This window comes from Heteronotia binoei, chromosome 18 (assembly GCF_032191835.1).
Source record: "Heteronotia binoei isolate CCM8104 ecotype False Entrance Well chromosome 18, APGP_CSIRO_Hbin_v1, whole genome shotgun sequence".
NCBI lineage: Eukaryota > Metazoa > Chordata > Lepidosauria > Squamata > Gekkonidae > Heteronotia > Heteronotia binoei.
The window spans coordinates 3,275,526-3,302,366 of NC_083240.1; the positions used below are offsets into that span (position 1 = coordinate 3,275,526).

Below are 26,841 nucleotides of genomic sequence, written 5' to 3' on the forward strand. Positions count from 1 at the left end.
GCTAGATCAGACCAGTGTCCAGCATCCCATCTCGTACAGTGGGCAGTCAGCTCCTCTGGAGGTCATAAGAACATAAGAGAAGCCATGTTAAATCAGGCCAATGGCCAAACAAGTCCAACACTCTGTGTCACAGAAGAACATAAGAGAAGCCATGTTGGATCAGGCCAACAGCCCATCCAGTCCAACACTGTGTGTCACATAAGAACATAAGAGAAGCCCTGTTGGATCAGGCCGATGGCCCATCCAGTCCAACGCTCTGTGTCACACAGTGGCAAAAATTTTATTTATTTATACACACACACACACATACACACTGTGGCTAATAGCCACTGATGGACCTCTGCTCCATATTTTTATCTAACCCCCTCTTGAAGGTGGCTATGCTTGTGGCCGCCACCACCTCCTGTGGCAGTGAATTCCACATATCAATCACCCTTTGGGTGAAGAAGGACTTCCTTTTATCTGTTTTAACCTGTCTGCTCAGCAATTTCATCAAATGCCCACGAGTTCTTGTATTGTGAGAAAGGGAGAAAAGGACTTCTTTCTCTACTTTCTCCATCCCATGCATTATCTTGTAAACCTCTATCATGTCACCCCGCAGTCGACGTTTCTCCAAGCTAAAGAGTCCCAAGCGTTTCAACCTTTCTTCATAGGGAAAGTGCTTCAGCCCTTTAATCATTCTAGTTGCCCTCTTCTGGACTTTCTCCAATGCTATAATATCCTTTTTGAGGTGCGGCGACCAGAACTGCACACAGTACTCCAAATGAGACTGCACCATCGATTTATACAGGGGCATTATGATACTGGCTGATTTGTTTTCCATTCTCTTCCTAATAATTCCCAGCATGGCGTTGGCCTTTTTTATTGCAAACGCACACTGTCTTGACATTTTCAGTGAGTTCTCTACCATGACTCCAAGATCTCTCTCTTGGTCAGTCTCTGCCAGTTCACACCCCATCAACAAGAGGACCTGGAGACCGAGGCCTTCCTCTGACAGTACCTCCTAGAGCTTGTATTCAGAGGTTGACTGGTAGTCAGAGGCACTGGTAATCAGAGGTTTAGACAGCCGGTGTTGTGTAGTAGTTAAGAGTAGCGGACTTTGATCTGGAGAACTGGGCTTGATTCCTCACTCAACATGCAGCCAGCTGGGTGACCTTGGAGCAGTCACAGTCTATTCAGAGCTCCCTCAGCCCCACTTGCCTCACAGAGGGTGTTTGTTGTGGGGAGAGGAAAGGAAGGTGATTATAAGCTGCTCTGAGACTCCTTTGGCTAGTGAAGAGTGGGGTATAATCCCCCCCTCACCGTTTCTCTTCTCTAAACATGAAGGCTCCCTTTAGTCACCATGGCTGGTAGCCACAGAGAGACCTCTCCTCTATGAATTTGTCTGATCCCCCTTTAAAGCTATCTATGCCTGTGGCCACCATTAGATGCTCCGACAGCAGATTCCATAAGAACATAAGAGAAGCCATGTTGGATCAGGCCAACGGCCCATCAAGTCCAACACTCTGTGTCACACAGTGGCAAAAATTTACACACACACACACACACACACACTGTGGCTAATAGCTACTGATGGACCTGTGCTCCATATTTTTATCTAAACCCTTCTTGAAGGTGGCTATACTTGTGGCCGCCACCACCTCCTGTGGCAGTGAATTCCACATGTCAATCACCCTTTGGGTGAAGAAGTACTTCCTTTTATCCGTTTTAACCTGTCTGCCCAGCAATTTCATCGAATGCCCACGAGTTCTTGTATTGTGAGAAAGGGAGAAAAGGACTTCTTTCTCTACTTTCTCCATCCCATGCATTATCTTGTAAACCTCTATCATGTCACCCCGCAGTCGACGTTTCTCCAAGCTAAAGAGCCCCAAGCGTTTCAACCTTTCTTCATAGGGAAAGTGCTCCAGCCCTTTAATCATCCTAGTTGCCCTTCTCTGGACTTTCTCCACATTTGAATCACTTGCTTTCTAAAGAAGTATGTCCTTTTCTCCATCCTGAATCTACTGCCCGTCAGCTTTATTAGATGCCCTTGAGTCCTAATATCTGGGGAGAAGGGGCTCATGTACCTCTTGCCCCTGCACTTGTTTCTCCTCAGTCAGACACCTCGGATGGCACACCCAAGAGTAGCTTCTTGAAAGTTTAATTCATTCGGGAGGTGGAGCAGGGGCTATTTAGAGAGGCAGAGTAATGTTACTGGTTTGGGAAAGATGCATAGGCTTAGGTGACGTCATTTCATCTTTAACAGCAAAAGTTGAATTTTGAAAACTGACATCCAGGTCAGTACCTCCACCCATGATAACCAGAAGTCAAAAGAAGCATCTTTACCATTCCTCCCTGGTACCAGCTTTTGGACCAACCAGATATTTCCATTTACCATCATTTCCAAGTCCTTAATCACCAGCGGATGAGCTCCCACACTCCTGCAGTGGTCTGGGCCTCCGGCCACTTCTTTGTCCCCTCTGAAAACCAGCAGCACCTTCCACTCAGTGGTGTCCAGTCGAAGGGGAAGAGTTTCCACTCAGAACTGTCTATATGGAGAAAGAGGAATTTCCCAACATCATTGTGGCTCAGGCTTGTTTCTCTCCTTTTCCCCATTTGCTCTTAGTTTGCACATCAGACACCCGCAGCCCTCATAAATAGGAAAGGGGCCTGTCAAAGAGCAAAATTCTTCAGCTAGAGGAAGCTGATCTGGGAACAAACTGGGCTTCCAGGGGGTCTCTTGCTCCCACTGCTAGGTAATACCACCCAGTTTGGCTTCCACCGAAACCTCACCTTCAGAATCAGTTTTTAAAGTTCTGTTTTGTTTTTGCTATCGAGTCAAGTTGACTTCTGGCGACCCCTAGTGGGGCTGGAAGGCAAGGGACGTTCAGAGGTGGTTTGCCGTCACCTACCTCTGAGTCACCATGACCCTGAAATTCCTTGGAGGTCTCTATCCAAATGCTAGCCTTGGCTTCTGAGATCTGACGAGATAGGGCTTGCCTGGACTACCCAGGGCAGGGCACCTACAGCACCAGTCAAAATTAACCTCTAGCTCTGTTAATACCACATTTCGCCTCTGCTGCGTCCAGTCCTTCAGCGAGCAGTTTGCTCAACTCTTGTGAGTTGTATTCATGGAGAAGACAAATGACGTTGGCAGCTACTGAAAGGTGTGTGCTGCTTTCTGCCATCTTGTGACTTTGTTTCAGTAAGGTAAACTGAAATGTTAAAATACTGTTACATAACGGATAAAAGGAAGTCCTTCTTCACCCAAAGGGTGATTAACATGTGGAATTCACTGTCACAGGAGGTGGTGGCGGCCACAAGCATGGCCACCTTCAAGAGGGGTTTAGATAAAAATATGGAGCAGAGGTCCATCAGTGGCTATTAGCCACAGTGTGTGTGTATGTATAAAATTTTTTGCCACTGTGTGACACAGAATGTTGGACTGGATGGGCCACTGGCCTGATCCAACATGGCTTCTCTTATATTCTTAACAGTTGTCCACGACCTGCCCCAATTATGCCTGGAGCAATCCCCCGTCCCCCAATTTGCTCTCCAGGATCAGCCGTAAGGAATAAAGCACGGGCAAGTCACATTCTGCACCAGAAAATGCACTTCCGTTGAATGATTAGCAAACCTTTCCCATGGTCTGAAAGGGTTTGCAGGTGGCATAAGAGGAACAGGTGTGATGTACCTGTGGGTGGTCCGCGCAGACTCTTTTTCAGGCGAGCCACGGCATCGTGTGAAGAGGGACAGTTCTCTCCAAGGCCTGCCAGGATCCCCAGTTCACTCTCAGTGGCATTTAAAGCCCCCGCAGTCTCTCTTTTGCAAAAACTGCCCTGCAAAACTTGACAAGAAAGTTATGTGAGACCCTCCCAGAAAGCCCTTCACAAGGGAACACAGAGTGAGGGAGAACAAAGTTTGAGCCCAGGGACACTTTTAAGACCAACATAGTTTTCAAGGTATAACCTTTCATTTGCAGGCATGCTTCCTCACATGCAATGAAATGGAAATTACCAGTCCATACATATAAGTAGAGGGTGAACAGAAAGTTAACATACAGCATTAATGAAGATGTTTAACAGAGTCAAGGACCAAGCAGGAATAACAAACTTACTTTATGTGGTTACTATTTGTTTGGGTTTAATTCCCGGGGGCGGGGGGGAACATAGTGAAGAAAATACATATGACAAAATTGGAGACTGATGGGCAGACGTGGCCTTAAGCCTGATATTTTTTTAAAAAAAAACTGGTTTAAAAGGTGACACTGATCTCAAACTTTGTTTTGCTTCTTCAGACTGAATCAGCTACCCACCTGAACTTAAGTGGGAGTTGTTCAAGATACAGTCATTGACTAGAGGAGGGACGGTGGCTCAGCGGTAGAGCATCTGCTTGGTAAGCAGAAGGTCCCAGGTTCAGTCCCCGGCATTTCCAGCTAAAAAGGATCCAGGCAAATAGGCGTGAAAAACCTCAGCTTGAGACCCTGGAGAGCCGCTGCCAGTCTGAGTAGACAATACTGATTTTGATACACTGAGGGTCTGATTCAGTATAAGGCAGTTTCATATGTTCATGGAGAGAGATGGTGGCTCGGCGGTAGAGCATCTGCTTGGTAAGCAGAAGGTCCCAGGTTCAATCCCCGGCATCTCCAGCTAAAAAGGATCCAGGCAAATAGGCGTGAAAAACCTCAGCTTGAGACCCGGGAGAAAGAGCCACTGCCAGTCTGAGTAGACAATACTGATTTTGATGGACTGAGGGTCTGATTCAGTATAAGGCAGCTTCATATGTTCATAGAGGTTGGACTGGAGAGTCCTCTCAGAACCACGAGGGTGATGCTGGCAGTAAATCATGAGCTATTCTTTCCTTGCCAGCAAACTAAACCACTCATCTAAACAAAACCTTCTTCCAACAAGCAAGTGAAACCCCCTGATATCACAGCGCCCTACACCCCCTATCAGAAAGGGACCTGCTGTTTTATGTGGCTCTTCCAAGCACCATGCACTTTGATGGCACCACGGATGTAATAATTTAAATATGCACTTGCCAAGGAACGATTAACACATGCACTTACCGTAGGGTTGCCAAGTCCAATTCAAGAAATATCTGGGGACTTTGGGGATGGAGCCAGGAGACTTTGGGGGTGGAGCCAGGAGACATTAGGGGTGGAGCCAAGATCAAGGTTGTGACAAGCATAAATGAACTCCAAAGGGAGTTCTGGCCGTCACACTTAAATGACAGTCCACCTTTTCAATGCCTTCCTTCCATAGGAAATAATGAAGGATAGGGGCACCTACTTTTGGGGCTTATAGAATTGGACCCCCTGGTCCAACCTTTTTGAAACTTGGAGGGTATTTTGGGGAGAGGCACTAGATGCTATACTGAAAATTTGGTGCTTCTACCCCAAAAGACAGCCCCCCCAGAACCCTAGATACCCACGGATCAATTCTCCATGATTTTCTATGGGAATAAATCTCCATAGGGAATAATAAGAGTTCCCAGCAGACATTTCCCTCCCCTCCCCATGCTTTCTGATGACCCTGAAACAGGAGGAGGGCCTCCAAACCGGGGGATCCCCTGCCCCCACCTGGGGATTGGCAACCCTACCTGTTCCAACTGTATGGAGGGCCCCACCCAAATCTGTCTTCTTTGCTCACTGCCACTCTGAACAAGTAGCATCATTGCTGCTGGTCTTTTTGCTTTTCTCTCCCTTTCCCTAACACAGCATGCAGAGCAAGGGTGGAGGGGGGGGGGAGTCACAAGGTCTCTCTTTGAGAGAGGGGCACATAAGAAGGGGGTGGGGGGAGCAGAGCTGCTGTGACTGTCCAGGCAAAGGGGGGTTAGCTTGTGGAACTCAGGGCAGCTTACAATGCTAAGAGCGCAGGGCCACCAAACCAGGTGGCTCCTCGCACACACCCCCCCCCCCAACAACAAATACTGCAGTGGGCCCACCAAACGTGAAATCCTGGCTACGGCCCTGCGCAGTACCAGGCCTCATTTTGGGCAGGAGCAAAGCTTCAGAACCTCCAAATATTATTGTGCTCGCTTTTTCTTACCCCCACCCCAACTATTAGCTCCTGGGCTCCATTGTTCAACCCACCCTGTGAGAATTCTGCTGAACTCTAAGATTTTGCAAACTTTCTAATATTTCCCCCCACCAAAAAAGGGGAAATAACCAAAACATATAAAGCAGACATTGTGGCTGCATAGGAGAAAGTAATTTTAAAACTGCATACTCAACATAGAGGGGTAATTTGCAGTTATCCTGTCTAGATCAAGGTTGTCAAACATGCAGTTTGGGGGCCGAATCAGGTCCCCAGAGGGCTCCTATCAGGCCCCTGAGCAACTGCCTGTCATCTGCTTCCTTCTCCCTCTCTCTTGCTTCCTTCTGCATCACAGCTTGCTTTGCCAGGCTTCCTCAATCACACAGGAGCTACAGAGCAAAACCTCTATTTCTCTCCATTGGCTGAGGCTCCTCCCTTGAGGAGGAAGGGGGGAGGAATAGCTTGTTTTGCCCAGCTCTCTCAATTGCACAGTAGAGCTGCTGAGCCAAGCCTTTCTTCCTTCTATTGGCTGAGGCTCCTTTCCCCCTGCCCAGTCCCCCAGGGAAGGAAAGAAAGAGCCAGAGCTTCTTTTGCCCAGTTCTCTGGATCCCATGGGAGAAATACAAAGAAAGCACCTTTGAGACCAATGAGTGCTAATGTTTTAAGCATTTTTTAAGTTTTTAAAAAACATTTGTGTTTCTTTGTGTTCTTTATAAAATTTATATCTTTGCTACCTAATCTTAGTGTCTCAGCCTGACATGGCTTGGCCCAACCCAACATGGCCTGGCCCAACAAGGTCTCATCTATGTCAGATCCAGACCTTAAAACAAATGAGTTTGACAACCCTGGTTTAGATCATCAGTAGTAAATACAAAAAAAATTGTTTGTCCATCATATTCCTAAGATAGGAAATAAACCACCTAATGGAAACACGGACATCAGACTAGTAATGAAAATAACCACTGTGTAAACTGTACTAATAAACCTTCAAAACTCTGTATGCAACCAACAATGTATATAATCAGGGCTTTTTTTTGTAGCAGGAATTCCTTTGTGTATTAGACCACACACCCCTGATGTAGCCAGTCCTCCTTGGAGGACTAGCTACATAAGAGAGGCATGGCCTAATAGGCAGAGGAGTTCCTGCTACCAAAAAAGCCCTGTATATAATTATTTCTTTACATTTTTGTCATTATCAGTGATAATGATCATACTTATACCCCAAACCAACAGGTCTCAAACCTGCCTATGGGGGAAAAAAATCAGTCACAATGAAGCCAAGACAGCCTCTATGATGTCATAATGCTCCATGTTGCTTAGAAAATCAGACAATTTCTATAAAAAGCCAGTATTTCTGGCCTATCCTCAGAGGCACCCTCCCCGCCGTGGCCTGCTGGACTGATTTCAGTCCTCTCCCATCCCCCTCTTGTTAGGCGAGGTTACCTGCCAAAGGTAGAAGATGGCAAAATGTGTAACATTCCCTTTCAGGATCCAGGTGCACCCTCATATTTGAAAGAGGCCACCTGACAAAGGTAAGTCAGGTAAGTAGATTTCTCTTCCAGCAGAACTATCCTCCCGTTTACGGGACGATTCTCCCAGATACGGGAGCCATTCATTATGAACCCTCAGAGAGAGCGGCTGAAGACAGAAGATGCCACGGGCTTCTCTCTCGAAGCAACCTTGCCGAAGACACCCTCAGGATCCCGAAGACAATGGCTGATCATGACAAGCTTCTTGTCCTCACTGCAGTGCCCACCTGCAGAAGGTAAGTCAGGTAGGTAACTTTCTCTTCCAGCAAAACTATCCTCCCGTTAACGGGACGATTCTCCCAGATACAGGAGCCATTCATTATGAACCCTCAGAGAGAGCGGCTGAAGACAGAAGATGCCACGGGCTTCTCTCTCGAAGCAACCTTGCCGAAGACACCCTCAGGATCCCGAAGACAATGGCTGATCATGACAAGCTCCTTGTCCTCACTGCAGTGCCCACCTGCAGAAGGTAAGTCAGGTAGGTAACTTTCTCTTCCAGCAAAACTATCCTCCCGTTTACGGGACGATTCTCCCAGATACAGGAGCCATTCATTATGAACCCTCAGAGAGAGCGGCTGAAGACAGAAGATGCCACGGGCTTCTCTCTCGAAGCAACCTTGCCGAAGACACCCTCAGGATCCCGAAGACAATGGCTGATCATGACAAGCTCCTTGTCCTCACTGCAGTGCCACCTGCAGAAGGTAAGTCAGGTAGGTAACTTTCTCTTCCAGCAAAACTATCCTCCCGTTTACGGGACGATTCTCCCAGATACAGGAGCCATTCATTATGAACCCTCAGAGAGAGCGGCTGAAGACAGAAGATGCCACGGGCTTCTCTCTCGAAGCAACCTTGCCGAAGACACCCTCAGGATCCCGAAGACAATGGCTGATCATGACAAGCTCCTTGTCCTCACTGCAGTGCCCACCTGCAGAAGGTAAGTCAGGTAGGTAACTTTCTCTTCCAGCAAAACTATCCTCCCGTTTACAGGACGATTCTCCCAGATACAGGAGCCATTCATTATGAACCCTCTGAGAGAGCGGCTGAAGACAGAAGATGCCACGGGCTTCTCTCTCGAAGCAACCTTGCCGAAGACACCCTCAGGATCCTGAAGACAATGGCTGTTCATGACAAGCTCCTTGTCCTCACTGCAGTGCCCACCTGCAGAAGGTAAGTCAGGTAGGTAACTTTCTCTTCCAGCAAAACTATCCTCCCGTATACAGGACGATTCTCCCAGATACAGGAGCCATTCATTATGAACCCTCTGAGAGAGCGTCTGAAGACAGAAGATGCCACGGGCTTCTCTCTCGAAGCAACCTTGCCGAAGACACCCTCAGGATCCCGAAGACAATGGCTGATCATGACAAGTTCCTTGTCCTCACTGCAGTGCCCACCTGCAGAAGGTAAGTCAGGTAACTTTCTCTTCCAGCAAAACTATCCTCCCGTTTACGGGACGATTCTCCCAGATACAGGAGCCATTCATTATGAACCCTCAGAGAGAGCGGCTGAAGACAGAAGATGCCACGGGCTTCTCTCTCGAAGCAACCTTGCCGAAGACACCCTCAGGATCCCGAAGACAATGGCTGATCATGACAAGTTCCTTGTCCTCACTGCAGTGCCCACCTGCAGAAGGTAAGTCAGGTAACTTTCTCTTCCAGCAAAACTATCCTCCCGTTTACGGGACGATTCTCCCAGATACAGGAGCCATTCATTATGAACCCTCAGAGAGAGCGGCTGAAGACAGAAGATGCCACGGGCTTCTCTCTCGAAGCAACCTTGCCGAAGACACCCTCAGGATCCCGAAGACAATGGCTGATCATGACAAGTTCCTTGTCCTCACTGCAGTGCCCACCTGCAGAAGGTAAGTCAGGTAACTTTCTCTTCCAACAAAACTATCCTCCCGTTTACGGGACGATTCTCCCAGATACGGGAGCCATTCATTATGAACCCTCTGAGAGAGCAGCTGAAGACAGAAGATGCCACGGGCTTCTCTCTCGCAGCCTTGCCGAAGACTCAACTTGCCAAAGACTCGGGATCCAGAAGACAATGACTGTTCATCACAATAAATTCCTTGTCACTGCAATGCTCACCATTTTAACCAGACAGTGCAGGATTGTTTTTCCAGTTGCCGCTATTTGGAGCTGAGAAGGAATTTTTCCCTGGTGGTCCTAGGTTTTTCGCCTTCTCTGCACTGCCTTCATTTGACAGATGGCCCATCTTGATGGCATCCGACAAATGAGTTAAACTGTGGGCAATCAAAATATTATCTAATAAATGTCATTATTCAACCATATCACCTTGGTCCTGTGTCTTTACTGCCTGGAATTGTCTCTTTTGTGACATTGTTGGGACAAAAGATCCCTTAGAAGAAGAAGAAGATATTGGATTTATATCCCACCCTCCACTCCGAAGAGTCTCAGAGCGGCTCACAATCTCCTGGAGGGCGGGATATAAATCCAATATCTTCATCTACTTCACAGGGTGTCTGTTGTTGGGGAGGAAGGTAAAGGAGATTGTGAGCCGCTCTGAGACTCTTCGGAGTGGAGGGCGGGATATAAATCCAATATCTTCATCTACTTCACAGGGTGTCTGTTGTTGGGGATGAACGGTAAAGGAGATTGTGAGCCGCTCTGAGACTCTTCGGAGTGGAGGGCAGGATATAAATCCAATATCTTCATCTACTTCACAGGGTGTCTGTTGTTGGGGATGAACGGTAAAGGAGATTGTGAGCCGCTCTGAGACTCTTCGGAGTGGAGGGCTGGATATAAATCCAATATCTTCATCTACCTCACAGGGGGTCTGTTGTGGGGGAGGAAGGTAAAGGAGATTGTGAGCCGCTCTGAGACTCTTCGGAGTGGAGGGCGGGATATAAATCCAATATCTTCATCTACTTCACAGGGTGTCTGTTGTTGGGGATGAACGGTAAAGGAGATTGTGAGCCGCTCTGAGACTCTTCGGAGTGGAGGGCTGGATATAAATCCAATATCTTCATCTACCTCACAGGGGGTCTGTTGTGGGGGAGGAAGGTAAAGGAGATTGTGAGCCGCTCTGAGACTCTTCGGAGTGGAGGGCGGGATATAAATCCAATATCTTCATCTACTTCACAGGGGGTCTGTTGTGGGGGAGGAAGGGAAAGGAGATTGTGAGCCGCTCTGAGACTCTTCGGAGTGGAGGGCGGGATATAAATCCAATATCTTCATCTACTTCACAGGGTGTCTGTTGTTGGGGAGGAAGGTAAAGGAGATTGTGAGCCGCTCTGAGACTCTTCGGAGTGGAGGGCGGGATATAAATCCAATATCTTCATCTACCTCACAGGGTGTCTGTTGTGGGGGAGGAAAGTAAAGGAGATTGTGAGCCGCTCTGAGACTCTTTGGAGTGGAGGGCGGGATATAAATCCAATATCTTCATCTACCTCACAGGGTGTCTGTTGTTGGGGAGGAAGGTAAAGGAGATTGTGAGCCGCTCTGAGACTCTTCGGAGTGGAGGGCGGGATATAAATCCAATATCTTCATCTACCTCACAGGGTGTCTGTTGTGGGGGAGGAAGGTAAAGGAGATTGTGAGCCGCTCTGAGACTCTTTGGAGTGGAGGGCGGGATATAAATCCAATATCTTCATCTACCTCACAGGGGGTCTGTTGTGGGGGGAGGAAGGGAAAGGAGATTGTGAGCTGCTCTGAGACTCTTCGGAGTGGAGGGCGGGATATAAATCCAATATCTTCATCTACCTCACAGGGGGTCTGTTGTGGGGGAGGAAGGTAAAGGAGATTGTGAGCCGCTCTGAGACTCTTCGGAGTGGAGGGCAGGATATACCGTAAATCCAATATCTTCTTCTTCTTCTTCTTCAGAGGGTACTACAATCTGGTTCGCAAAATCTATTGGTAATCCCCTGGAGATTTTGGGGGTGGAGCCTGAGGAGGGCGGGGTTTGAAGAGGGGAGAGGCCTTAGACTCCACCCTTCCAAGCGGCCATTTTCTCCAGGGAAGCTGATCTCTGCCAGCTGGAGATCAGTTCTAAAAGCGGAAGATCTCCAGGCCCCAACTGGAGGCTGGCAGCCCTAATTACTAGTAGCAACAGAGTGGTCAATTAATATGCAATATTAATATATGAATAACATTCATAAGCGGGCAGGTTCCTTGGGATAGCGGGAGGGTCTGTTTGAAGGTATCTAGGCAACGGCGCCACGGCCGCCGGAAGGAAGGGAACTGCTTTTGGGCACGACGTCGCCTTCTGCTCCATTTTGGAAGCGGGAGGGAACGGCGATGCGGCGTGGAGGTCGTGACGCGTCCCGGCGAAAGCCTCCCAATGAGGGCGGGCGGGGGCGGAGCCTGGGCGAGCGAGCGGTGGGGGGGGGAGAATTGCAGGTTCGCGCGCCCGCCCGCTCCTTTCCTCGCCTTGGCGCCTGGCGGCCGGACGGAGGCGAGCGGGGCCGGAGCGCCCGAGCGGAGGTGAGCGGGGAGGAGGGGGCGCGCGCACGGTCACGGGGAGGGGGGGAGGAATCTTTAAGAAATATTTTGAAAGAGGAAGGGGAGACCATTTGGGGGAGGGGGGAGCCTCCTCGTGGGAGGGGGCAGAAGGCGGAGAGGAAGCAGACCCCCCCCCCCCGACACACACGCAACTTTCCACCGAGGCACTAAAAGGAATGAGCAGGCACATTTTAAAAATGCTCCAGAATTTGTCTCCACACAAACCTGCCATAATTACCCCCCCCGCCCAATGTGATGCTACCCGCCCCCCCTCAATAGACTGGCCCGCACTGACAGCCATGCATGAATTCATAACAACTCACAAGGATACGTTCTTCATTATTATATACATATATATATATATATATATATATATATGTATATATATATGTATATATATACTTATATACACACACACAAATGTATATGCAAACACATATACACACATACATACACATACATATACGTACATACACACACACACATATATTCACATATATACACACACATATGTACATATACGTACATACACACATATGCACACACACACACATATACACATACATATACACACATAATATACATATATACACATATGTACATACACACACACACACATATATATACATACACACACGTATATGCAAACACATATATATACACATATACACACATACATACACATACATATACGTACATACACACACATATACACACATACACACATATATACACACATACATACACATTCATATACGTATATGCACACATATACAAATACACACACATATATGCACATACATACATACACACACATACATACACATTTAAGAATCGCACTGCTACAGGACCAACCCTAAATCAGACTTTTCCCTGCAGCCACTGTGGCCGGACCTGCCTGTCCCGCATTGGTCTTGTCAGCCACCAGCGAGCCTGCAGCAGACGTGGACTACTGCACCCTTCTTAAATCTTCGTTCGTGAAGTCAAGCCGAGAGAGAGACATACACATTTGTACATATACGTACATACACACACATATATGCACATACAAACACACACATACATATACACACACATATTTGCACACACATACATACATATGGCCTGTTGAGGTCAAGACTGACCGACTGGGGATGGAAAGTGCATTCAAGTTTCACCTGATTTATGGTGGCCCCCATAGGGATTTCAAGGCAAGCAACATTGAGAGGTGGTTTGCCATTGCCGGCCTCTGCAGAGCAGCCCTGGACTGTTTGGTGCAGTGGTTAAGTGTGCAGATTCTTACCTGGGAGACCCGGGTTTGATTCCTCACTCCTCCACTTGCAGCTGCTGGAATGGCCTTGGGGCAGCCATAGCTCTCGCAGGAGTTGTCCTTGAAAGGGCAGCTTCTGGGAGAGTTCTCTCAGCCCCACCCACCTCACAGGGTGTCTGTTGTGGGGGGAGAAGATAGAGGAGATTGTAAGCCGCTCTGAGTCCCTGATTCAGAGAGAAGGGCGGGGTATAAATCTGCAGTCTTCTTCTTCCTTAGTGGTCTCCCATCCAAATACTAACCAGAGCTGACCCTACTTAGCTTCTGAGACCTGGTGAGGTTAGTGTGGGTTGTGCAGGTCAGGGCAGAGGTGGTGATTTGCCATTGCCTGCCTCTGTGCATAGCAACCCTGGGCTTCTTCGGTGGTCTCCCCTCCGTATACTAACCAGGGCTGACCCCGCTTAGCTTCTGAGACGTGACAAGATTGGACAAGCCCGGGCAATCCAGGTCAGGCGGCCTCTTTATGCAGCTCCTACCTTTTTTCTTTATGTTGTTACTCTCTTCCATTAATCTGTGTCTGCCTTTCTTTGAAAGTGCTCTGGAGGCAGGTTGTGGTTTGAATTAATGACTGAGAGGCGGCATGCCAAAGCGAAAGGCAGAGGAGAACTGGCAGCTCATAGGTGCTAACTTTTAAATGATGTTTTATAACAAAATTACATAATGATTTGCAAAAGACATATCTAATTCTTACCTTTATGTTCATTTCCTTCAAAAATTCTCTTATTTCTCCCATTTGCAAATATTGCTCTCTTGACGTCGCTGCTAAATAACAAATTGGCAAGGCTTATAAACTACATAATAGCACACCACGCACTTGCTATTTTCTCTGCATTGTTCCGCTGAAGAAGCATGCATGCACATGAGGAAATTATACCCAGAATTAAACTTTGTTGGTCTTATAGGTGGTACTAGACTCAATCCCCTGTCATAATGCCGCTCCCCTTTAAATTAAATTTAAACCCCAAGTTTCCCTCCACTGTGAACCTTTCTCCAGATGAATAATCCTCTTTCACAATCCCCAAAAGATTCTGCACCCTGCGATTCTCTCCTCCATAGTCACCCGTGCAATGCTAAAAATATGCCTTCTCCTTTTCCAAAACGATTTCACACCTTATATGGCAGACTGGAAGAAGGGCAGAGAGAAGGGAGGCTATTTGGGATGGCCCCATGGTGTGTGTGTCTAGCCTCTCCCTTACTACCTTTGGGGTGAACGAACCGGGATCCTTATGGGGGTTCTCTCTTAGTGTGGGAGACTTCTCTCTCGCAGTGTGGAGGAGATAAATCAAATGTTAAGATTCTCTGTGGGGCAGGGAGCAGAACTTCCCGTCTGGCAGATAGTATAATGCATAAAAAGACTAATAAATCTTCCACTTTAGATGCAGGCGGAAAGGAGATGTGATCAAATAAAGAATGCAACTAAAAGGGAGGCTCTCCACAAATCTTCATTCTATGGTGTGAGTCAGTTTGGTGTAATGGTTTAAGTGTGTGGACTCTTATCTGGGAGAACCGGGTTTGATTCCCCACTCCTCCACACGCAGCTGCTGGAATGACCTTGGGTCAGCCAGAGCTCTGGCAGAGGTTGTCCTTAAAAGGGCAGTTGCTGTGAGAGCCCTCTCCAGCCCCACCCACCTCACAGGGTGCCTGTTGTGGGGGAGGAAGGTAAAGGAGATTGTGAGCCTCTCTGAGACTCTTCGGAGTGGAGGGCGGGATATAAATCAAATATCTTCTTCTTCCTTAATGCGATACATACAGAAAAAATACTGCTACAGAGGGAATTCTATTCCCCTCCTCTCGTTTCAGTTTAAAAGGCTCTTCTGCTATTGAAGAGGGGCCTTGCATATAGGAACTGGGGTGAGGAGTTAGATGCTTCTTTTTTGTGCACACACAAAACAGGTGCCAAAAATGGCTGCCCCAGGAGGCAGGAAAGGAAAGGTCCCCTGCGCAAGTGCCAGTCGTTTCCGACTCTGGGGTGACGTTGCTTTCACAACGTTTTCATGGCAGACTTTTTACGGGGTGGTTTGCCATTGCCTTCCCCAGTCATCTACACTTTCCCCCCAGCAAGTTGGGGACTCATTTGACTGACCTCGGAAGGATGGAAGGCTGAGTCAACCTCGAGATGGCTACCTGAAAACCCAGCTTCCACCGAGGATCGAACTCAGGTTGTGAGCAGAGCTTACGGACTAGCGGGCGGGGGGGAGGGGTGGCGTTATTCATACGGGAGGGTTACTCCTTCCGGGCTCTCCCGGCCCCAACGATCGAGGGTATTGAATGTGCTGGCCTAGCGTGGGATGTCGGAGAGGGATTGGCGATCTGGCTGGTGTACCGTCCGCCTAACGCATCAGCCAGCGCCTTACCATCCCTGATGGAGGCGGTGGCAGGCTGGGTGTTAGAGTACCCAGGGCTTATGGTCCTGGGTGATTTCAGCGTCCATGCTGATGACGCGGCCTCCAATCAGGCGATGGATCTGGTGTCGTCCATGGCGACTCTGGGACTCTCTCAATTTGTCACGACACCCACGCATCAGGCTGGGCACACGTTAGACTTGATCTTTGCGTCTGGGATTCTGGTGAACGATATCGCGGTAGAAGCGGTACCATGGTCAGATCACCTAACCCTCAAGGCCCGTATGGAGATGCCGCCCCAACCCTGTATGGGTGGAGAGCCTATTTTGGCTCGCCTGCGAAGCCTAATGGACCCGGAACGGTTCCAAATGGCCCTGTGGGATCCCCGCCCCCCTGGCGATTCCCTTGATGACCTGGTGGAGGCCTGGCAAAGCCAGCTGTCCAAGACAATCAACGAGATCGCACCTTGACGTCCTCTACGCCCTCGTGTGAGGCTGGCGCCATGGTACACCTCAGAGTTACGCTAGCTGAAACAAGGGCTCAGACGACTAGAGAGGCAGTGGCGGCATACTCGTGACGAAGCGACGAGAACATCCCATAGATCGTTTATGAGGTCTTATGAGATGGCAGTCAAGGCTGCGAAGAAAGCTTACTTTGCGGCCAGGATTGTGTCAGCAAATTTGCGCCCAGCTCAATTGTTTAGAATAATTGGAAGTCTTACTACACTGCCTCAAGGCAGACCAAATGTGAGGGAATTAGAGATAGGCTGTGAGGCTTTTGCGAAATATTTTGCAGATAAAATCACGTCGCTCTGCCAGGACCTGCCGATCACATTGCATACAGTACAGGAACTTGAGGCTCCGTGCCTGTCTTCTGATTTCGCTCTGGGTCGCTTCAACCCGCTCAGCCTGGAGGAAGTCGACAGAATTCTCTCTTCTGCACGCCGAACAACTTGTGATTTGGACCCTTGCCCCTCTTGGCTGATTAAATCTTGCCAAAGGGAGCTTAGATGTCCTTTACGGGACATCATAAATAGATCCCTCTCTGAGGGGCGCTTTCCAACACCCTTGAAAGAGGCTTTGGTCCGTCCCCTCCTGAAAAAAAGTACAGCAGACCCGGCCGAATTGGCAAATTACCGAACGGTCTCTAATTTACCGTTTCTTGGTAAAATTATTGAGAGGGCAGTGGCGTTGCAGTTGCAGGGTTTTCTGGATGACGCTTCCATCCTGGACCCTTGCCAGTCCGGCTTTCGCCCAGGTCATGGGACGGAGACAGTGCTGGTCGCCTTGGTAGATGACCTCCAGCGGCATCTGGACCGAGGCGGCATGGCGGTGCTGATGCTATTAGATCTGTCGGCCGCATTTGACACGGTCGACCATCAGCTACTGACCCTCTGCCTCGCTGACATAGGGGTTGGGGGGCTAGCCCTACAATGACTTTCCTCCTTCCTCGAGGGTCGGGGACAAAGGGTGGCAATTGGGGAGAGCTGTCGCAGAGGCACACACTTGATTGTGGGGTGCCGCAGGGAGCAGTTCTCTCCCCGATGCTATTTAATATCTATATGCGCCCCCTTGCCCAGATTGCCCGGAGGTATGGGCTTGGATGTCACCAATACGCAGACGACACCCAGCTCTATCTGCTAATGGATGTCCGGCCTGACTGCGTTCCAGGGAATTTGGACCTGGCATTGCAGGCCGTGGCAACTTGGCTTAGGCTGAGTGGGCTGAAGCTGAACCCGACGAAGACAGAGGTCCTTTGTGTGGGTCGCGGCGCCCCGGGGAGGGAAATACCTCTCCCAGTTTTTGACGGTGTGCCTCTGAAAGCGGCGCACCGGGTCAAGAGCCTGGGAGTTCTACTGGAGCCTTCACTATCAATGGAGGCCCAGATAGCAGCCACTGCTAAGTCTGCGTTTTTCCATCTGAAGCGGGCAAAGCAGTTGGCCCCCTTCCTGGAGCGCCGGGACCTAGCAACAGTGATCCATGCAACGGTCACCTCAAGATTGGATTACTGTAATGCCCTCTACATGGGGCTGCCTCTGTGCCGAACCCGGAGGTTACAGCTGGTGCAGAACGCGGCGGCTAGGCTGATATTGGGGCTCCCGAAGTGGGAGCACATACAGCCGGGGCTACGCGAACTGCACTGGTTGCCAGTTACCTACCGGGTTCGTTACAAAGTGCTGGTTATTACCTTTAAAGCCCTATATGGCCGAGGACCTGCCTACCTGAGGGACCGTCTCTCCCCATACGAACCCCAGAGAGCACTGAGGTCAGCAGGGAAGAATCAGCTGACTATCCCTGGACCAAAGGAGGCCAAACTCCAAAACACCCGTACACGGGCCTTCTCCGTCGCAGCTCCACAATTATGGAACCAGCTCCCGGAAGAAGTGCGAGCCCTGCGATGCCTTGACCAGTTCCGCAGGGCCTGCAAGACCACCCTTTTCAGGATGGCCTTTGCCGGCTGAGAGACCGCTGTTGGGTGACTTCCGCTATTATCATTTATAAATGGAATTAGCACCTGGAAACTTGTATAATACTCGATTAATTGGAATGTTTTAAAGCGAATGTGATTTTAAACTCTGTATAATTTTTATGAAATGTTGTTAGCCGCCCTGAGCCCGCCTCGGTGGGGAGGGCGGGATATAAATAAAATTTTATTATTTATTATTATTATTATTATCTGAGAAGAGGGCAGGTTAGAAAAGTGTTAAGTGTTTGTGCCCCGTGTTCGAGGCAATGCAGGCAGGGATAGGATGGGTGGAGGAATTGCACCTGGGAAATAAAAGGAACAAGGAAAGACTCATTTTATTGCCTACAGGGCAATATCTGCACAGGCATGGCAAGCAAGTCCAGGCAGACAAGCTTGAAGGGTAGAGAAACCGGAGTGCAACTGAGCTTCTCACCTCAAGTACCGTGCACAGGAAATCAGCACCTTGGAAAGGGCACGGTGTTAGCTCCATTATACGGATTGGCTTATTTCTAAACAAGATTGACAGGCAGTTTCTTCCGCTGAGAAACCAAGAAAGGAATAGCTGTGGGCTGAATAATGAATAGGGTGATGCTGCCCTGGAAAACCCAAGTTTGCAGATTTAGAGTGGTGCTTGACACAACAGTCACCTTAGAAAACCAGGTGACTGTGGCGGTCCAGAGTGGTTTTGCCCAGCTTTAGTTCAGTTCAGTTCTGGTTCAGCCAGAATCTAGCCACAGTCATCCATGCCTTAGTTATGTCTAGACCGGACTACCGCAATGCGCTCTACTTGGGGCTACCCTGGAAGAGTGTTTGGAAGCTATAGCTAGAGCAGAGTGCTCTGGCTAGACTGCTGTTTGAGGCCAGCTACTGGGACCATGTGACCCCAGTACTTCAGCAATTACGCTAGCTACTGATTTTTCATTCATTCATTCATTCATTCATTCATTCATTCATTCATTCATTCATTCTGCTGGTTTTGATCTGTAAAACCCCTACATAGCTTGAGACTGTTTTCTACCATACATTTCTGCCTGGGAATTAAGCTCAGAGGCTGCAAACACACCTTATGGCAAGCCTTCTTTTGGAAGCTGGGTTGGCTCCAACAGATACAGAGTCTGTGTTGACATTAACGAGAGAGGAAGACCGTGGGAAAATGCTATTTATTTTTGCCTGTTAATAGCCTTCATCTGAAACAGACACTTGGGTAAAGAGATAGGGCATTACTGGTGTAGTTTGTACTAACTGTTGCTGTAAATTGGCTCCTACTATGTAATTTTAAAAATCATTTTAATATGTCATGTAAATACATTTTGCTTCAGTTCTGCCTTAGATTTCTAGGTTGCTTGCGGATTCCTGCAACCCAAATGCTTTTGCATTCTTTATTGGATGTCCCATCCCATTGATGGTGTTGACTCCCTCTGTGTAATCCAACTTGAGTCACAGTGAGACAGGCTGCAAATAAAAATAAAATAAAATAAAATAACAGTATTATTAATACACACATATCTCAGTTGCATCGATCTCTCTCTCCTCTGGCCACTGAATGGCAGACGGAACTTTGGCAAAACTCCCAGAAGACTGAGTTAGCTTACAGGAGGAATGGATTCCAGAGCTGGGTGGAGAGAGAAAGTTTTTTACAGGGTTTCTAGTTCTTATAAGAAATTCAGTACTATAGGATAAGGCTGCAGTTGCAAACATAAACATATAAGGAGATCTCTAGATTCCCCCAGGAATTTTGGAAAAAATCTTTAAAGCAGCTGTTCTTGTCTTTCGTCTCCCCTCCTACCCTTTCAGCATAATCCAAAGTGCAGCTACACCCTTCCAAGTCCCCTGAAGCCAGTAGGTTTAGAAGGGTGTAATTCGGCTTAAGTTTGCATCAGTAGTCTTCCATTCTCCCACTGTTCACAGCCCCATATGAAGAAAATACACCAGCATGAAACAGGGACATGTTTTGCCTGTTGTGAAATGGGGACGGAGTGTGGAAAATACTTTAGGGGAGGGACGGTGGCTCAGTGGTAGAGCATCTGCTTGGGAAGCAGAAGGTCCCAGGTTCAATCCCTGGCATCTCCAAAAAAGGGTCCAGGCGAATAGGTGTGAAAGACCTCAGCTTGAGACTCTGGAGAGCCGCTGCCAGTCTGAGAAGACAAGACTGACTTTGATGGACCAAAGGTCTGATTCAGTAGAAGGCAGCTTCATATGTTCATACTGTGGATCATCTGTATCATTCTGTTTCCATTCTTTAAAAAGAATAGGTCTGACAAGAGCTTGGACAACCTAAATAGAGCAGAGCCTCTATGTTCAGAAGCAGGATGCCTTTGAATCTGTGGACAGAGGGAAAGGAAGGACCTTCATGCTTTGCTTGCCAGCCTCCAGGTGGGGCCTGGAGATCTCCCACTATGCACTGATCTCCTGACTACAGAGCTCAATTCCCCTGGAAAACACGGCTTCTTTGGAGGGTGGGCTTTATGGCACTGTGCCTTGCTGAGGTCCCTCCACCTTCCCAAATATCCAAGTATTTTTCAGCCCAGAGCTGGTTAACCTACACAGCTTCCCAGAGGCTTTTGTCTGGCTGTAGTTTGAAGCCCGATTAAACAGCAAAGCGAATGGAGCAAGGCACCACTTTTGATCAGAGCTTTTTCCTGCAGAATCGGCTCCTATTCTGAGATCTGCAATGGTTTTTCTCCTCTTTCTGCTATAACAGAGGCAGCTTGTAAAAGTCCCAGGGTCATGGCTGGATTTCTGCTTCAGTTGTAATTATTCTAAATTCCTTCCTCCATTCGCCCAGTGAAACTCCTGCCAAGTGGAGAGAGCGCTGGTCTTGAGCCAATGCCAAAGCGCCAGCAGGAACAGACTCCAGTTGTCGGAGGTTAGCGTAGGTGACAGAACGGAGCGGTCTTTTCTTCTGCTGCTTTAGTAGCTCATAGAAAAAGGACCCCAAACAGTCATGTAAATATTGTTTTATTAAGAACAACCAAATATCGCAAAAATCGTGAGCAAGGTTTTGCTTTCTATAGGAGATTGGGGGGTGGGTGGGTTAGGATTTAGCGTGGATTTAGGGCTGGCAGCTCTTGTAGTTGGGAAATACCTGGAGATTTTGGGGGTGGAGTCTGGGAAGGGTGGGGTTTGAGCAGGGGAGGGAGCTCAGCAAGGTGCAATGTGAGGGACCTCAGCAGGTTACCATGCCGTAGAGTCCACCCTCCAGCGCAGCCATTTCTCCAGGGGAACTGATCTCGGTTACCTGGAGATCAGCTGGAATAGCAGGAGACCTTCGCTGACCTTAGGCATGGTAGAGATTCCCCCAAGACTTCAGAGCAATTAATTGCACTTGCTAGGAATGTAGGCTATGTTTCCGTCTGTTTTGGACCATGACACAGAGTGGTAAGCGCTGCAGTACTGCAGTCCTAAGCTCTGCTCATGACCTGAGTTCGATCCTGGCAGAAGCTGGGTTCAGGTAGCCAGCTTGAGGTTGGCTCAGCCTTCCATCCTTCCGAGGTGGGTAAAAGGAGCACCCCGTAAAAAGTCTGCCAAGAAAATGTGATGTGACATCACCCCAGGGGTCGGTAACAACTCGGTGCTTGCACAGGGGACCGCCTTTTATGAAACAGATGCTCTTCTGGGACAGAGAAGCAAAACAAAAAAGCATCCGACAAAGTGGGGGGGATCTGAATCTGTGGCCAGAAGACATTTTGTTGTTGTTCAGCCGCACAGTCGAGTCCGACTCTTTGCGACCCCCTGAACCGTCACGCCAGGCCCTCCTGTCTTCCACCATCCTCCGAAGTCTGCTCAAATTCATGTTTGTTACATAAGTAATGCTGTCCAGCCATCTCATCTTCTGCCATCCGCTTCTTCTTTTGCCTTCTGTCTTTCCCAGCATCAGGGTCTTCTCCAGGGAGTGCTCCCTTCTCATTTGGTGGCCAAAGTCTTTGAGCTTCAGCTTCAGCATCTAACCTTCCAGGAAACAGTCAGGGTTCATTTCCCTGAGGACTGACTGATTTGATCTTCTTGCAGTCCAAGGGACTCTAGTTGTGTTGTTGTTCAGTCGCCCAGTTGAGTCCAACTCTTTGCGACCCCCTGGACAAAGTCATGCCAGGCCCTCCTGTCTTCCACCATCCTCCGAAGTGTGCTCAAATTCATGTTTGTAACATTAGTAACGCTGTCCAGCCATCTCATCTTTTGCCATCCCCTTCTTCTTTTGCCTTCTGCCTTTCCCAGCATCAGGGTCTTCTCCAGCGAGTGCTCCCTTCTCATTGGTGGCCAAAGTATTTGAGCTTCAGCTTCAGCATCTGACCTTCCAGGGAACAGTCTGGGTTGATTTCCCTGAGGACTGACTGATTTGATCTTCTTGCAGTCCAAGGGACTCTAGTTGTGTTGTTGTTCAGTCGCACAGTTGAGTCTGACTCTGCCACCCCCTGAACCGTCACGCCAGGCCCTCCTGTCTTCCACCATCCTCCGAAGTCTGCTCAGATTTGTGTTAGTTACATCAGTAACGCTGTCCAGCCATCTCCTCTTTTGCAGATGACATATATATGCTGTCATATATATAGGACAGTATTGTGCAGGAAGAGAATAAGAACAAGATATTTTTGCAACTTTTTCTTTTGGTTTATAAGCAGGCAGGAAAAGACACCAGAGAATAACCTGAACAAATCAACCCTTGTAAGCTGCTGGGGCTTGCAGCAGAGCCAGTCAATTGCAGCTTTTGTGTCTGCTAAGCGAGCCAGGCAGGGAGTACCCTGGGGCTGGGTTTTGCACAGGGAAGGATGCCAGCCATTGGTGGACAGAGATCCAGTCTTGCCTTTGATTGGAGGGGACGCCAGGGCCAGCGTCTGATTGGCAAGCCAGGCAGGGTATTCTGCAGGTAAGGACTGGCCTCTGATTGGCGGAGACCTGCCTCGGTGTGTGTGCACCTAGAGGGCCGGCTTTGTGCGCACAGACTTGAGTGGGAGCCGGCAGCTGTTTGCTTTTGCTTGGGAAGGCAGCGGCTGCTGGACAGGGTCCATCTTGGAGAGCGAATGAGGGAGAGCAGAGGTAGCCAGCTCAGTCAAAGCCTCACGAGGTCAGGTGAGGCTGAGCCTCACTGGAGACACACGTGGGCAACGGGAATAAATAAACTGGAGGGCGCTAGAAAGTCCAGCGAGCAGAACGCCAGGCTCCAGTGGATGCTGTCTAAAAAGAACCACCATGCCAGGCAAGTGACAGCTGCTTTGTTCTTTCTCTGCCCCTTTCCATCTTCCCGTTTTGGAAAGAACCTGCTCCTTGTTCGCCTCTGCTGGGCAGGCTGGAAAATTTGACAGGCAACGCTGGAAAACAGCAGGCAGTCCCCCCCACCCCACTTTCCCTTGGGACAGCTGTGCTTTCCCAGAAGGGAGCCAGCTGTGCAGAGCACGCTGCCGGCTGTCTGACGGATCCCGTCAGCCATGTGAGCAGGCAGGAGAACGGAGCGGGTGGGGGGAAATATCCTTCCCTTGTCTACTGCTGTGGCAGAATTCGCATGGGAAGATGGAAGTTGGGTTGCCGATCCCCAGGTGAGGGCAGGGGATCCCCCAGTTTGGAGGCCCTCCCCCTGCTTTAGGGTCATCAGAAAGCGGGAGGGGGAAGGAAATGTCTGCTGGGCACTCCATTATTCGTTATGGAGATCAGTTCCCATAAGGTATAGTGGAGAATTGATCCACAGGTATCTGGGGCTCTGGGGAGGCCTGTTGTTTGAGGTAGAGGAAACGGATTTTCAGCATAGCATTCAATGCCTCTCTCCAAAACATCCTCCAAGTTTCAAAGAGATTGGAGCAGGGGGTCCAAGTATATGAGCCCCCAAAGAAGGTGCCCCTACCCTTCATTATTTCCAATAGAGGGAAGGCATTTAAAAGGAGTTCAATTGTGCTTGTCACGACCTGGCTCCTGGCTCCACCCCCCCCCCAAAGTCCCCAGATATTTCTTGAATTGGACTTGGCAACCCTAGATGGAAGTAAGTGTGCGTGTAGAGGAGAGGCTCTAGAAGGAGTCGCTGTTTGCATCTGTGGCTGAAATCTCACTGGTGAGGCATCAGGAATCACTTTCTAAAGAACAGCTGCACCTCCTCTCCCTTGCTGTCTTGGATGTGGCCTCCTTTTCTTGTTTGCTGGCCATCCTTAGGACATTTACGGCAATTAACCTCCTTTCCTTGGGAGCAGGTTCTCATAGCCTTGGTCTTGAACGTGGTTTCCAATAAATTCTCTCGGAGTAGCTTTAGGTAAAATTCTGTTCTCTGATCTGAGAGGAAAAAAATTGCCCTTTTTCAGAGGGGTGTGGAGAAGGATTAACAATAAACAGGAGAGAGAGAGCTTTTCGTCATCACTGCAGCTGACACTAAAGACTCCCAGGCTGCCAACTTCCTAGGTTTCAAAGCCACTATTCTTGGGCTGGATAAGAGCAAAGAGTTTAGTAGCACCTTTAAGATTAACACGTTTTATTGTAGCATCAGCTTTTGCGAAACACAGCTCTCTTCATCCGATGCATCTGGCAAAGAGAGCTGTTTCTCAAAAGCTCATGCTACAATAAAATGTGTTAGTCTTAAAGGTGCTACTGAACTTTTTACTATTTTGCAGGAACAGACTGACACAGCTAACTCCTCTGGATCTAGGCTGGCTAGCGGCTCACTGCTGCTGTTCTGTGCAGGGCTGAATTTTATCAGGAAGCTGCAGCTCATAAACAAACAAAAGAGCAGAGAGAACCACCGTATGGCCCAAAGTGCAAGAGATGAGATAGGGCACAGTTAGTACTACACAGCCTGGTTCAAATCACAGTGGTTCACTTAAGAGGGGAATATTTGTAACCCCTCCTTCCAAAAAGAACCAGAGAGGGGAACCCCTTCAGCTTACTTCCCTCTTTCCTCTGCTTCCAGGTCCCTCACCATGGTCAACGAATCCTGCAGCGGCAGCAATGGGATTGTCAGCGGCAGCAGCAATGGGGTGGCCAGCCTCAGGTCCGACGGGAGCAGCAGTGGCGGGGAGAGCTCCAGGGACAGCTCGCGGTGCTCCACCCCTGTCCTCGATGCCGAGCGACACGACCGCCTGAGCGAAAAGATGCGCCGGAGGCAGGACTCGGGGGACAAATGGTTCTCGCTGGAGTTCTTCCCCCCACGGACATCCAACGGGGCCGTCAACCTCATCTCCAGGTGAGGGGTGGGAAAGGGGAGGTGTTGAATAGAGGACGCTGAAGCTGCAGAAAGCAAAATAGGGCTACCAAGCCCCTGGGCCGGACGGAGGTTCTCCTGCCCTGGAGGTTCCCAACCCGCCAGCCCACATTGGGCCAGCGGGGTGAACCTCCCCTGACATCACCGGTGTGATGATGTCACCCAGAAGTGACATCAATGTGATGCCGACCGCTCTAGGCGTTTCCGGAAAAGCTCTATGGTTTTTCTGGACGCTCTAGCAATTTGGGAGGGAAAACTCCATGGCACGATAGGTACCATGGAGTTTTTCCCTCCCAAATTGCTAGAGCGTCCAGAAAAACCATAGAGTTTTCCTGGAAATGCCTAGAGCAGCCGGTGCATGGCATCACTGGCACAATGACATCACTTCTGGGTAACGTCACTGTGCCGCGCATGTGTTGCATGCACGAAAAATGTCCCCCGCAGGATGGTAACACTACAGCAAAAGAATATGCAAAGCAGGGCATGAAGGCTGAGGCCACTCTCTGTTGTGCCTCCTCTCAAGCTGTGAGTCAGACTTGCTGCATCGGTGCTGTGAGACTGCAGCTGACTTGTGGTGACCCTGTAGAGCAGGGGTGTCAAACATGCAGCCCAGGGGCCAAATCAGGCCCCCGAGCAACTGGTAGTTATGCGTTTCCTTCTCCCACTCTCTTGCTTCCTTCTGTATCACAGCTTGCTTTGCTGGGCTTGCTCAACTGCACAGGAGTTCCAGAGCAAAGCCTCTGTTTTCTGCATTGGCTGAGGCTCCTCTCTTGGGGAGGAAGTGGGGGGAAGAATAGCTTGCAGGCTCTCTCAATCGCACAGCAGAGCTATTGAGCCAAGCCTCTCTTCCTTCTATTGACTTCTTCTGGTCCCCTGGGGAAGGAAGGAAAGAGCCAGAGCTTCCTTTGCCCAGTTCCCTGGACCACGCGGGAGAGATACAAAGAAAGCACTATTAAGACCAATAAGTGCTAATGTTTTAAACGTGATTTATTTTAAGTGTTTAAAAAAATCTTGGATTGTGTTTGTCTGTGTCCTTTATAAAGTTTATATCTCTCTTACCTGGCATTACATTTTACGACACATAGCCTCTGTTTTCTGCATTGGCTGAGGCTCCTCTCTTGCGGAGGAAGGGGGGGAAGAATAGCTTGCTTTGCCAGGCTCTCTCAGTCGTACAGCAGGTCTCATTTATGTCAGATCCAGCCATCATAAAAAATGAGTTCAACACCCCTGGGCTAGAGTTTTCAAGGCAAGCGACATTCAGAGGTGGCTGGCCATTGCCTCTCTCTGCGCAATGACCTTGGACTCCTTTGGTGGTCTCCCATCCAAGTACTAACCAGGATTGACCCTGCTTAGCTTCCAAGATCTGATGAGATCAGGCTGGCCTGGGCTAACCAGCTCAGAGGCATTTTGGCACTTACAGAGAATAATTCAACACAACCCTCTTGGGGTCATTGTCATTTCACATCTTTATTTATTAATCAAGATGTTTACTCCCTCTTTCTGCCCCCATAGAGCTACCAGGACAGCTAATCAATAAAAGAAGAAGAATTGCA

The 26,841-nt window shown here is 49.0% G+C and overlaps 1 protein-coding gene across 2 annotated transcripts in view; it reads left to right on the plus strand.

Moving 5' to 3' along the window:
• Window positions 1–11,961: 11,961 nt before the first annotated feature.
• Window positions 11,962–26,841, plus strand: part of MTHFR (methylenetetrahydrofolate reductase) — a 45,302-nt gene continuing 30,422 nt past the window's right edge. The window contains exons 1-2 of one of the 2 annotated variants that reach the window (XM_060259226.1): window positions 11,962–11,988; window positions 24,998–25,270. In XM_060259226.1, coding sequence (XP_060115209.1) covers window positions 25,008–25,270 — 263 coding nt within the window. In that variant the 5' untranslated portion in view covers window positions 11,962–11,988; window positions 24,998–25,007. Of the gene's footprint in view, window positions 11,989–23,079; window positions 23,309–24,997; window positions 25,271–26,841 lie in introns of those variants that run through there. The other variant, XM_060259227.1, reaches the window with a different exon arrangement.